The sequence below is a fragment of the Microcaecilia unicolor genome, chromosome 14 (assembly GCF_901765095.1).
Source record: "Microcaecilia unicolor chromosome 14, aMicUni1.1, whole genome shotgun sequence".
NCBI classification, from domain to species: Eukaryota; Metazoa; Chordata; class Amphibia; order Gymnophiona; family Siphonopidae; genus Microcaecilia; species Microcaecilia unicolor.
The window spans coordinates 10,223,714-10,236,305 of record NC_044044.1 but is presented as its reverse complement, the minus strand read 5'-3'; the positions used below and the strand labels follow the sequence as shown (position 1 = coordinate 10,236,305).

The following is a 12,592-nucleotide window of genomic DNA, read 5'->3' as shown; positions in this document are numbered from 1 at the left end:
CGGCAACTCCAGTAGTTGGAACGTAAGGACAGAGCCGGGTGGACATCTATGGTCTGTGTCCCTGAAATACCATGATCAAGTATGTAATATTTATTAATTAATATATTTATTGTCACACTGTGATGCCTCTCGAGTGTAATTAGTAACCTGTAAGTCCAGGTCCACGACTCCCTTGTGGGTTTTCTATATAACTTAATTTTTAATTATTTGAAATCATAATAGTTAACAAACATAAAACTCTATTGTCGCTGGGTCCTTCTTCTCCTGGTTCACATCATATAACAGGTAGGTTCATGTAGGGTGTCCGCTTAGGGCTTTTGCCTATAAGGGTGGCCAAATAAAGCCCCCCCCCCTCCCTCCACCGTCAGCCACACCAAAGTCCTTAAAGCTCCAATCTCTCACAAAGTTCATATATCACAATTACTTCCAGCAAACTCAAGCCTCTTATACCCTCTCCTCAGTTAACAGTCTAAGGCCCAGGGGACCCCCTCCCTTAAACATACCAGCAACTTAACATCTGGTATCCACATACATGGGTCAGGCTTGAATGCAGTATCAAGTTCCCAATATACTTCAAAAGGAAACAAGTTCAAATGCTTGCAGTAATTCTAAAGGTTAGGTTCCAGCGTCCTAACCTTCAAAGCTTCCTCCCTGGGGATCCTTCCTCCACCTTTGAAGGAAATACGCAAGCAAGTTTGTTATCAGGCTCTTAGGCTTCTCTCCTTTCACTTCTGCCAGGGCAGAAATGTCCATGGCCTCTGGCTCAGGTGTTTCTCCCTCCCCTTAAACCACTGAAACCTTTTCTATGGGCAACCACTCCATCGGTTCCTCCCCTTTTCCCTTCTCCTGCAGCTGATAATCCTTATGATTAGCCTGCCCAAAATGGTCATGAGACCCAACCTCTGGAACTTGGGAAGTGTAGTCAATATTATACTTCCTGGAAAGGTCCCGTGACTTGCCCCAGGGATCCTGGGACTTGTAGTGAGGGCTAACCTCCCTAAATGATTCATGTGACCTACATCAGGGAAACTGAGAGTTGTAGTCTCTCAAGTCGTCTGGGAAATGTCTGGTTCTACCTCAGGGAGACTGGGAGTTGTAGTCCCTCAAGTCCTCTGGGAGATGTCTGGCTTTTGGATGTCTTTTCCCAAAGATCTCCCCCCCAGGTCTACCTTGCTCATCATATTATGTATTTGGATTTATTTACTGCCTTTTTGATGGAATTCACTCAAGGCGGTGTACAGTAAGAATAGATCTGTAATGGTATTTCACAATAGGTAATTACAGCAGTAAAAATATTCAAATAATAGTACAAAGTATGGCATAGTTACTACTTACAATGTCAACACAATACGTTATAGAACATTTTAATTGATAGTGAAAGGTATAAGCGAAGATGGAACATATAGATAGGTTAGAGAGTAAGAACAGTTAGAAAGTAAGGTGACTAATTTAAAGAAAGTTGCACATGAGGTCAGACAGATGGTTAAATATTATCTCAGCTGGGGTAGGAGTGGATATATCATGTTAATTATTGATTTAAATCTTGAATTGAAAATGAATGTGACTGTTGGGCAGACTGGATGGACCATTCAGGTCTTTATCTGCTGTCACTTACTATGTTACTATGTAACTCCTTAGGTAAAAGACTGATTTCCCTGGATTGATTGGTATTAATTACCCGAAAAATGAAGTGAAATACCACTCCAAGGTTAAATCCTCTGATAGTATTAATATTTGTCTTAGTCTAGAGCTTCCCAAACTGTGGGTTGGAACCCCCAAATTGCAAAAGTAAACAACAACTTCTACAGAGTACATCCAAAATTTAATTTTTGTTATCTCATTTCCATCTTCCAAAATTCCAGACAGCAGATGTATGGATAGCAGGACCCAAAGCAGTCCAAAACAAGTAAAGTAAAAAAAAAACAAACAAACCCAAAACCTAAAAACAAACAACACAGTTTATACCTAATTGTTCAACCACCCTTAGGATTCACCATTGGGTTTAAAAAGCAAAACTATGTCCGTGTAAGGCGTGGATAAATGAATTAAAACATAGTTTGCAGCAAATGCCCTTAATATGTCATACTTGGTATCAATAATGAAACAGTATGGAATATTCACATAGCAAGCAGCCTGAGCCAACAGATTTATTTTCCATTGAACATAATTAACTTTGTATGAACTTGGCTGCTAATAGTGTGCTGAAATGGACAATGTTGGCACATTTAGACTGCCTCTGGACAGAACTTCTACATGAAGGAACCCCTTACCTCATTATTCAATACATATCTGTAAAACAGTAGTAACTGAAAACAAAGTACATTTTTAAAATATACCACTGCATTCCACAAAACAAAAAGGAGCAAGTTCCCACATGTAATCTTTTTCTTTGGATGCAGGAACAGGAAAAAAAGATGTTAAATGCTCCCAGTTTCAACCTAATTAATGTTTTTTTAATTGTACTTATAAATAGTAAGTCTGATTGTTAAGTACCTGATTCTCATAACATGATGTCTGTTTTGATGGCCATTTACTAAGTGAAATACATGAATACAGGGAGTCCCTATAGCCAGCCCCTCCAAATGACACAATGATTTAAAATGTAGAACAAAGTAGTACTCTAACCGATGAAACCAACGCTCTGTGTACATCCATATGCTGCACAAGCCAGCATGTTTGAAAATATAAGGAAAGTTAAATAAAAATGCTACCAACAATAAAGAACGACAAGGATGCAGCAGCTCATAAGTTTGCTTGCTTTGTTTTGAGTGTACTAGATGACAGGGAAGAGGAAACATAGACTAACCTAAGAGGCTTCAACTTTTTGACGTCATCCCGTCTCCAGTTTTCTTCAACCTCCTTGAGTGCAATAGTGTACCAAAGCAACAAATTCACAAACCAATGAAAAGCATAAAAAATGCATAGAGAGACAGAGAGAGAAAAAAAAAAAGATAAATAAATGTAAAAGCAGTACAGGGGAATAAATGGCTGCATTGCAGGTGTAGAGAGAGACAGCAATTCAGAGGAAAAGAGGAGCAGAGCAGAGAAGAGGCGAGAGGAGAGGGAAGTGCCAGGAAGCTAACTGTCAGAGCAGGCAGAATTGCCAAAAGCTAGTTGGAAAGCCAAGTTTTAACTGCTCTTTTGAACTTTGGAAAAGATGATTCCATCTGAATATGAATGGTGGAGTGGCCTAGTGGTTAGGGTGGTGGAGATTCTACATGGAATGTTGCTACTATTGGAGATTCTACATGGAATGTTGCTACTATTGGAGATTCTACATGGAATGTTGCTATTCCACTAGCAACATTCCATGTAGAAGGCTGCACAGGCTTCTGTTTCTGTGAGTCTGACGTCCTGCACGTACGTGCAGGACATCAGACTCACAGAAGCAGAAGCCTGCGCGGCCACATTGATGATCTGCAAGGGCCGACTTCTACATGGAATGTTGCTAGTGGAATAGCAACATTCCATGTAGAATCTCAAATCGTAGCAACAGTGCAGGAGTGGCCTAGTGGTTAGTGTGGTGGACTTTGGTCCTGAGGAACTGAGTTCGATTCCCACTTCAGGCACAGGCAGCTCCTTGTGACTCTGGGCAAGTCACTTAACCCTCCATTGCCCCATGTAAGCCGCATTGAGCCTGCCATGAGTGGGAAAGCGCGGGGTGCAAATGTAACAAAAAAAATTCCACAAGTTTGGACCAGGATAAGAGAAGGCTGAGTCTCTAGTGATTGTCAAACAGAGATGAGATGAAGCCAGAAGAGAGAGAAGACCAGCCTGGGAGGATCTGCGAGCCTGACATGCATATGAAATTAAGGGGCATCCTAACATGGGACTTTCTCGCTCACTACGCCCATTTTTACTGTGGCAGCAAAATATGCATTTTTCTATTTTCTTATTTGCAGGTCATACACTAATTTTGTCATTAGTCCGAGGCAACTGCAAATAATTAATGCGGGAACCAGTGGCGTAGCTACGGAGGACCTTGGGGGCCTGGGCCCCCCCAAATTGGATCTGGGGTCCCTGGTTTGGCTGGCGGGGGTCCCCAACCCCTGCCAGCTGAAGCCTTTCTCTAGCACTGTTCTCTGCACATTGCCTACCCTGCTTCCTCTCATGTCGTGTGCATGCTCCCCCATGGTCTGTCAGCTGTCCCCTTCCCCATTTTCTCCTGACCCTCATGGTCTTTCAGCTCTCCCCTTCCCATTCTGGCATCTATCTCCTTCCCTTCCCCCCTTCCTCTTTCTCCTTCACAGTCTGGCATCTCTATCCTTCCCACCCCACCGGCAATGTGGCGGCTCTTTTTCTCTCCCCCCCCCCCCCCCCCCCCCCCGCAGTTGCAGTGCTGCTTGCTTCCTCTCCCCCTACAGGATCCGGTACTACTCGCTCCCTGCACTACTGACCTCCTTTAATTTTCCGGTCTGCCGGCAGTGTCAGTGAGGTAAACAAACTGCCTTCAGCAGCCTGCCTATGAGGGACAGGAAACTGTAGTAAAGGGAAAGCTTCTGGGCTGCTGAAGGAAGCGCTTACTTTATGGTGCTGCCAGCGGCCTGGAAAATTGGTGCAGGGAGTGGGAAAGCAGTCGGTAGTACCAGATCCCACGGGGAGGAAGGATGGGATACTGGACGGGCAGCTCATTTGGGGGAAAGGGGCAGAGCAACCTTTAATGATAAGTGTGCACAAAACACAGGCACTTGACTGACCACCAGGGTTGGGAGGGGGGATCAGAGGCTGTAATGGGGGAGTCTGGACCCATGAGCCCCCCCCCCCCCCATAGCTTCTGATTCAGAAGTAGTGAGGGTCAAACAGAGCAAGGATTGCAAAAGTGTACTGCTTCACATTTAGCATGTTTAAGGAACAATTAATTATCCTGTAGCTAAAACTCCACCCACTGGTGTAAAGAATGGAGGCATCAGCAGAGGACAGAGGAAGAGTGAGCAGGATTTGAACATTGTCTGCATAACACTAAGGGACTGGATTAGTAGAGGCAGTGGGAGAGCAGGGGCCAGTATGGAACCTTGAGGTACCTCACAGCTGGAAGGAAACTGGGAGGAGTGTGACGAGGAACTACCTGGCTTCTGAAAACATCTTTGTAAGAGATAAGAGGAAAACTCAAAGATTGTATTGTGAATGCCCAAACTATACAGGGAGTAAAGAAGGAGAAAGTGATCCATAAGGTCAAATACAGAAGACAAGTCAACGGAAACTAAAACAACTGAGTTGAATTGGTCTATTGCTGTTCAATCTTTTCTGAGAGGTTCCCATCAGAAGGCCTTTTACAGAAGGGAAGCCTATCAGCACACAGGCATCACTCCTAGATGGGGTCACACCCTGTGAGGGTCCTCTTTAATCCGCCTGACATGCTCTAAAAATCTAAAGTGATGGAGCTTTTCAGTGTTCAGAAAGATCTGGGCTCCATTAGATTAGATTTATCGATAGGTTGATATATAAAGAGGATTGAATTTTGGTCTTTGTTAAAAGGGACTTTGTATTGTATTTGTTAGACGTGGGGGAGTTTTACTATGTTACATTGTGTTTGCATTTGTTTTTTGGTTCCTCTGCAAAAATAAAGGGGTCAATATTCAGCTATCAGCGCTCAATGTTTTGCTAACCGTTGCCAGTGTTATGCCCTAAAATTCAATTCTGGGCCATATCCAGGTTTCAGAATTGAATTTCCTGGATTCCAGAGCCATCTACACCTTATCTAAATGCTATCCCAGTATGTTTATGATATTGTATTGTAAAATTGGATTCTTACAACAAATTACTTTCTTATGCATTATTCTTAGTTAAGTATCCAATACTGTTTATTGTAAGCCACACTGAACTCAAACTTGTTTGGGATAATGTGGGATATAAATGTCACAACTAAATAAATCACACAAAAAAAAAGCAACACTGGGTCTTCAAGACTGAGACAACAGGAGTATTTTATTGATAAATGACCCGACACGGACTGTGTTTCGGCGTTAAACAACGCCTGCCTCAGGGGTCAGGGTTTGAATGTAAATAGAATAAAATGTGTATGTATCCAATACCTCCGAATGTGAACGGAAAAAATCTTAAAGCCAAGCGTGTCTCACAGAAATGACAGCCGCAATATAGGGAGAAACTACTGTATTTAGCCTTGAATTTTGCAAAAGCAAATTCTAAAATTTGGCTTGTACAAATAAATAAAATCTGGTTAAGTGCTATACTCAGCACTTAACCAGCTACGCCACACCGCATAAAGATAGGACTGACTTTTAAGCGGTTCTGCTTACGTAGTGACCGTGGCCAGTTAAGTGCTGAATTTCAGCAATAACTCGCCAAGTGCTAACTCCGTCCCCAGAAAGCCCCCCCCCCCCCAAAAAAAAATAGCCAGTGCTGTTTTAAGCACTAATCGGTCATTTTCAGCAGCACTAACTGGTTAATTGCTACTGAAAATGACCGGTTAACTCCGAACAAGCAATTTAACTGGCCAGGGGCCATTTCTGGCCGATTAAATCGCTTTGAATATCAACCTCGAAAATTTTAAAATAACAAAATCTTAAAGTGAATAAGACACCAAATGAAAAAGTTATAAGTGAGGGATACAGACACACAGGGTGATCACATCTAGCACACGCCTGATTTTGAGGTAATGAGAGGGAATGTGCATGGACATTTTCTTCTGGACTCACATACTGTTAGCTGTATTAATTCATTCCAGAAAGTAGACTTCATTAGCTCTGTCTGGAATTTCTAGCTTTTTGAGAAATCATAATTATGAAGCCAATCACGCCATGAGGTAAGTTATGATTTTTATAATTGTAAAATGTTTATTGTAAATCTTTTTTATGTGAAGCTGCTGTTTCTGTTATCCACTTTGCATCCTTACGGTTAAAAGCGAAAAATACAATAACCAATTTATCTTGCTTCTCCTAAAATCCATGATCTCTATTTATGTGGCATCAGTTAAGGTAAAAACAGCTGAGGACACCTAAGGTGAGACAGGAAGTGGCACCCTAGCAAGGTTGGTTGATGCTTAAAGATTATTATTTATTACCTTACTTTCTGCAGGAAAGAAGGCTTATGGGATCACCTTGTGTGAGCTTTGCACACTTTTATTATTTTTTGAGCTTTATTAATACTGACCCTCATGACTACCCCTACTAGACAAGGAAGAGAGACGAAAGGTATGTAGGAGGGAGGGAACCAGCCCACCTGAATTTGTGGCAGAAGGATAGATGATCATCCCAGCTTAGAAGCTCCCTCAGTAAGCCCTGTCTAGTATTGAAAAAGCAATGCTCAAAGTACTGCTATTCCAAATAAAAATAAAAAAATACATTTTCCTCTTACTCTCTGCACAAGCCTTGTTGCAGACAACTGCTGGAGACAGAGAAATACTGGAGAGAGGGAGTCTGCACTGGTCCCTATACAGAGTAGCATTAGCAACCTGGTTGTTCTCTGTTTTCATCTACTGGTAGGAGAGCATGAACCCATACCTCTGGACTGGTCTGGCACAATGATTAGGAATTATTTAATTTGATTTTTAAATGTGTTTCCTCATCCTCAGGTGCCGGAGGGACAGATTGTGATGCTGTCTTTTCGTGTCTTTGACATGGAGCCAGATCCTACATGTCGCTATGACTACCTGGATGTATATAATGGGCACTCAGTAACCATGCAGCGTTTGGGGCGCTTCTGTGGCACTTTCCGGCCTGGTGCTGTTCTCTCCACCAGCAACAAGATGATGCTGGAGATGGGATCAGATGAGGCTACTAATGGCAGGGGCTTCCTGGCATGGTATATGGCTGGTCTCCCACATGTGGATGGTAAGCAAAGACATTTTTTTGTGTCATGTAGATATGTAGGCTTTGGAGATGTGCTGTTTATTCTCAAGATCCTCTTTCCTTCTGCAGACCAGCAGTTCTGTGGTGGGAAGATGGAGAAACCTGAGGGGAACCTAAGGACCCCCAACTGGCCAGACAGTGACTATCCAGCGGGTATCAGCTGCTCTTGGCATATCATTGCTCCACAAGACCAAGTAAGGAGGGGAAGGGGAAGTGATATCATAGAGGTGAAAAACACTTTTACTGCAAAGCCTCCCTGCCCCCCTTCCCCCCCCAAAATGACCATGCCATCAAGATGGAGGCCTGACCTGTTCTGGGGAGTCCAAATTCCAGAAGTATAATGCTTCTTCCCAGCTGACCAGAGGACTGACGAGGGCCCTGTGGTTTTGCTGTAAAGAGTGGAGAAGGGGGCACTTGAACAGATGTTCCTAAGGTCACATTAATTAGTCAAGCAGATGGCCCAGAGGAAACAACATGAGAAAACTCCCATAGCACCTTCTGTCTCTTCCTATTCTATCTGACACCACAAGCTAGAAACATGACTTGTGGATCCAGATTCGCCTGATGGGGTTGATCAGGTCCTGGGCTTACCCCAATGAATCCAGGGACTTGTAGCCTTGCTTTTCTTAGGGAATCCAATGGGAAAATCATAATCACAAGTAACCCCAGGACTGAACAACCCTGTTGGGTGACTCTGGATGTAGTTGGCAACCCTACTTGTGAGACCAGGATGAACTTACTTATTTATTAAGCTGGTCAATATTCAACCTGTGGCGGTCAGCATTTTTTTTAATATGCTAACCACCACTGGTAAAATTAGCCTGGATACTCAATGCCGGGCATTGTAACTGAATATCCAGTGATAATTCCTAGTGAGCTGGTGACTGGAGATTGTGTGGGTCCTGCATAAGTCACTTATGAGGGCCCCCCCTGGCTGAATATCCACCAGGACCTGCATAAGGGATACAGGTGTCCTCTGCTCCCCCAATTCTCTCCTCCCTCCTCTGTAATGCTAACCCCCCCCCCCTCTCCCACCCCTGATGTCAAGAAGGGCCAAGCGAGCCTGTCTCTCACCCCCACCTCTTCCCATCCCGGTAGGCCTCCTGAACCTACTTTGTCAAGTCCTGGTGTTCTAGTGGGATCTGAAGGGCAGGAGCTATGCCCACTTGTTCCTGTGCATCGTGGCTCCCTTTACAAAATGACTGCCATGATCTCTAGTGGCAGCTACTCGATACTAGCGAATACCACTAAACTGCTGCTAGAGGTTGTGGCAGCCATTTTGTTAAAGAAGCCACAATAGGCACGAGTGAGTGGTTATTGCTCATGCCCTTAAGATACCACTAGATCACCAGGACTCGACAAGGTAGGCCTGGATGGGCCTAAGGGGGTGGGCAGGGCAGCTCAGTCAGTCTTCTTTGATATTTGGGGTAGGAGGGAGGGGAGATCGGTCTCATGGAAGTGGGTGGGGTGACTTGGTCAGCCCCTTTTGACATTGGGAGTGGGAGGGAGGAAGGATTGGTCTCATGGGGGGGGGGGCACCAGGAAGGCAGATGCCGCCACCCAGAATTAACCAGACACTGGCCAGTATCAGTCTGGGGCTGGTTAGCTTTGCGACTAAAGTTAGGACAACCTTTTTGAATTAGGGACCTATAGAAGTTCGGTTTTGCTTGGGTTCAAGCTAGGTTTGTTGGTTTTGGCCCATTCTTGAATTGATGTTAAACAGGTGGTCAGTTTATTCAGGGCTGTGGGTAAGTTATGTTCAAAGGGTATGAGTAGCTGCACGTCAGACCTTTCTTCCCAAGGTCAGTTTTCCGTAACCTGATACAATCTATGGTGCTCAGTCACCTAGACTACTGCAACGCACTCTACGCCGGCTGTAAAGAGCAAATAATCAAGAAACTTCAGACAGCCCAAAACACTGCAGCCAGACTCATATTCGGTAAAACAAAATACAAAAGTGCTAAACCCTTACAAGAGAAACTACACTGGCTCCCACTTAAAGAACGAATCACGTTCAAAATATGCTCCTTAGTCCACAAAATCATTCACGGAGATGCACCAGCCTACATGTCAGACCTGATAGACCTACCACCCAGGAATGCCAAAAGATCATCCCGCACATTCCTTAACTTGCACTTCCCTAACTGCAAAGGTCTAAAATACAAACTAATACAAGCGTCAAACTTCACCTACTTGAGTACACAGCTATGGAACGCATTGCCGCGTAACCTAAAAATGATTTACGAACTAACGTACTTCCGCAAACTACTGAAGACCCATCTCTTTAACATGGCATACCACAAAAGTCAACCAATATGAATATACACAACTCCCCCACACATATTCAGAATTGTTCTACAATATCTGCTTGTTATACTACTACCATGTCTTATCATTATCAGGTTACCCAAAATCCTGCTGTAACACTAATTGTCTATTCTCTGATATAATTCCACTACTCATGATGTATTGTAAGCCACATTGAGCCTGCAAAGAGGTGGGAAAATGTGGGATACAAATGCAATAAATAAATAAATAAATAAGCAATCAACCTACAAAACCTTCAGTAGTGTCCTTCAGGAAGGGTTTACCTGGACACAACCAGTGAATATTTTTTGTTTGTTGACACATCCCTAGACTAGGTCATTAGGTCAATCGGCAAGATATTCAAGTGTATCAACATGCAGATAAATGTTATCAGACCGATATTAATTAACTGTTTCAGTTGATAAGCATTATCAGGTAAATTGAAAAAGCAAATACTCCACACTCTTCTTTTATCTGTGTCTATGATCCTTTTGGATAATAATCAATCTTTTTGGGGGCAAAGGGTTTCCTATATTTCAGGACAACTTTGTTCCCTTCTGAATCAAACACACAGCCTTTCCATTTCTACCCATACTTTCTGATATGAATAATTTTGTACACAGTACCTCCTGCAGGCATACGGCAGGTAAAACCTCTGTCTTTTACTTTTACTTCAACTGGACGCAAATTCAAAATTCAAGGGAAGCTTCCCACTGGACACACTCTCGAGACAGAAATATTTGGGGTGGTAACAGAGGAGCAAGCTAGGTATGGGGGGAGGGAGGTGCACATCAAAGCCCTCTTCCTCCCATCTATTAAAAGTTGCAATATAAAACACCAGGACCTTCTATGCATAAAGAAACCATCCCCCTCCAATCAGTTTCAGCTACTCAGTAAAACTGGCATTATAATTCATATCTTGGATATAACAAAAGAGAGGGAACAAAGTACAAACTAAAGTCCAAACAAAAACAGCACCACGGGCCTTTAAAAATGGAACACAGACTTTTGTTCCATTTGGATACAGAAAGTGAAAGTGCCTTGGTGCTTTGTAGCTTTTACTATATGAGACGTGGGGACCCCTGACGCAGGTGCTAGTCACCGAAACACGGCCCGTGTCGGGTCTTTTTGTCAAGGCTCATTCATTAAAGAACTGTGTTCCATTTTTAAAGGCCCGTGGTGCTGTTTTTGTTTGGATTATAATTCATATCATCATTCAACAAATTCTTCTATGTGGGAGTGAAGTCTGTATTCTCTACAGCAGTGGTTTTCAAACCTGCCCTGGGGGACCACCAGCCAGTTAGGTTTTTGGGATATCTCTAACAAATATGCATGACTACAATTATGAATTATCTCACAATTCTTTATTATATATGAAAAAAACTGTTGAATCTGAAATCACATCATTAAGTGCTGTATACAAACATCCATTGTGCCTAGACAAATAGAACTATATAAATATATCTTACCATTCACGTAGCATCCACACCATACTAATCAAGGGGGATAAAGTCCAATCCAACTATGATGTACTTGTCCCAACGATGTTCCAACCAGCCTGCCTTGAAAAATCCAAATTGGCTCACACCACGATTCCGAGAGGTGATCATCAAATGTCCAAGCTCAGCTCTATGGGGAAATATATGGATTAGATAAATCAGCGTAGCAGAACTCAATTCTACAATACCAGGTGTGCTAAATGCCACACTGATGCACTCAAAGGTAGAATAAACAGTCAAAACCACACTGAAGCCTGTTTCTGCAAATTACAAAACCCAACACGGTCCATGTTTCGCTCCACTGAGTGTCGTCAGGGGTCGGACATCTAAAAATAAAATAACAGTCACTATATGATTGTCCCCTTTATACACACATCAAACAAACCATCACATAAATTACAAACAAATATACATCACACAATACCTTATTCTGCTGCAAAGGCTAACGGGCGAAAAAGAACTCACTCCAAGCCAATATGCCACACGGCAGGTACACCAAAAGATGCCCACACATGCATATGCCGGAAGTTCAGTTTTACAAAAAACCACAAGATCCAACCCTCTACACACTTAACCAATCAACTTCTTTGTTGAGCCCATATGGTGCCACTGTATTTATTTATTATTACATTTGTACCCCGCACTTTCCCACAGAAGCAGGTACAATGCGGCTTACATAGTAAACAGAATTACAATTGTTATATTCATTAAGAAGAATACTATGAGCTATAATGTAACATAATAATAGAATGCTTTGAGTATGTGTGAATTAACAAGGGAAGGAGAAATGAAGATAGATAAGGAAATGGGGATGGGTATGATGAAGGAAGGATGGGGAAGGGAAAACTAGGATAGTATGGAGTAGCTAGGGTGACATGGTTGATATATAGACATCGTCATAAGAGAAATGTGTAGGGTTAGGTTAGGTCGTTTGGGTAAGCTAGTTTAAAGAGATGGGTATTCCACATGAAAAATCAA

General features: G+C 42.8%; 2 protein-coding genes across 4 annotated transcripts in view; one reads left to right on the top strand and one right to left on the bottom strand.

Moving 5' to 3' along the window:
• LOC115457885 (membrane progesterone receptor epsilon-like) overlaps positions 1 to 12,592 on the bottom strand; it is a 60,633-nt gene that overhangs the window by 26,934 nt on the left and 21,107 nt on the right. The window contains exon 1 of one of the 3 annotated variants that reach the window (XM_030187557.1): positions 11,585 to 11,749. The exons of 1 other annotated variant lie outside the window; for it this stretch is intronic. The gene's annotated coding sequence lies outside the window, so the exon portion shown is untranslated. Of the gene's footprint in view, positions 1 to 11,584; positions 11,750 to 11,822; positions 11,941 to 12,592 lie in introns of those variants that run through there. One more of the 3 variants, XR_003940010.1, reaches the window with a different exon arrangement.
• The window catches only part of LOC115457884 (procollagen C-endopeptidase enhancer 2-like), a 45,674-nt gene that overhangs the window by 16,312 nt on the left and 16,770 nt on the right, over positions 1 to 12,592 (top strand). The window contains exons 3-4 of the mRNA XM_030187556.1: positions 7,532 to 7,790; positions 7,878 to 8,002. Coding sequence (XP_030043416.1) covers positions 7,532 to 7,790; positions 7,878 to 8,002 — 384 coding nt within the window. The remainder of the gene's footprint in view (positions 1 to 7,531; positions 7,791 to 7,877; positions 8,003 to 12,592) is intronic.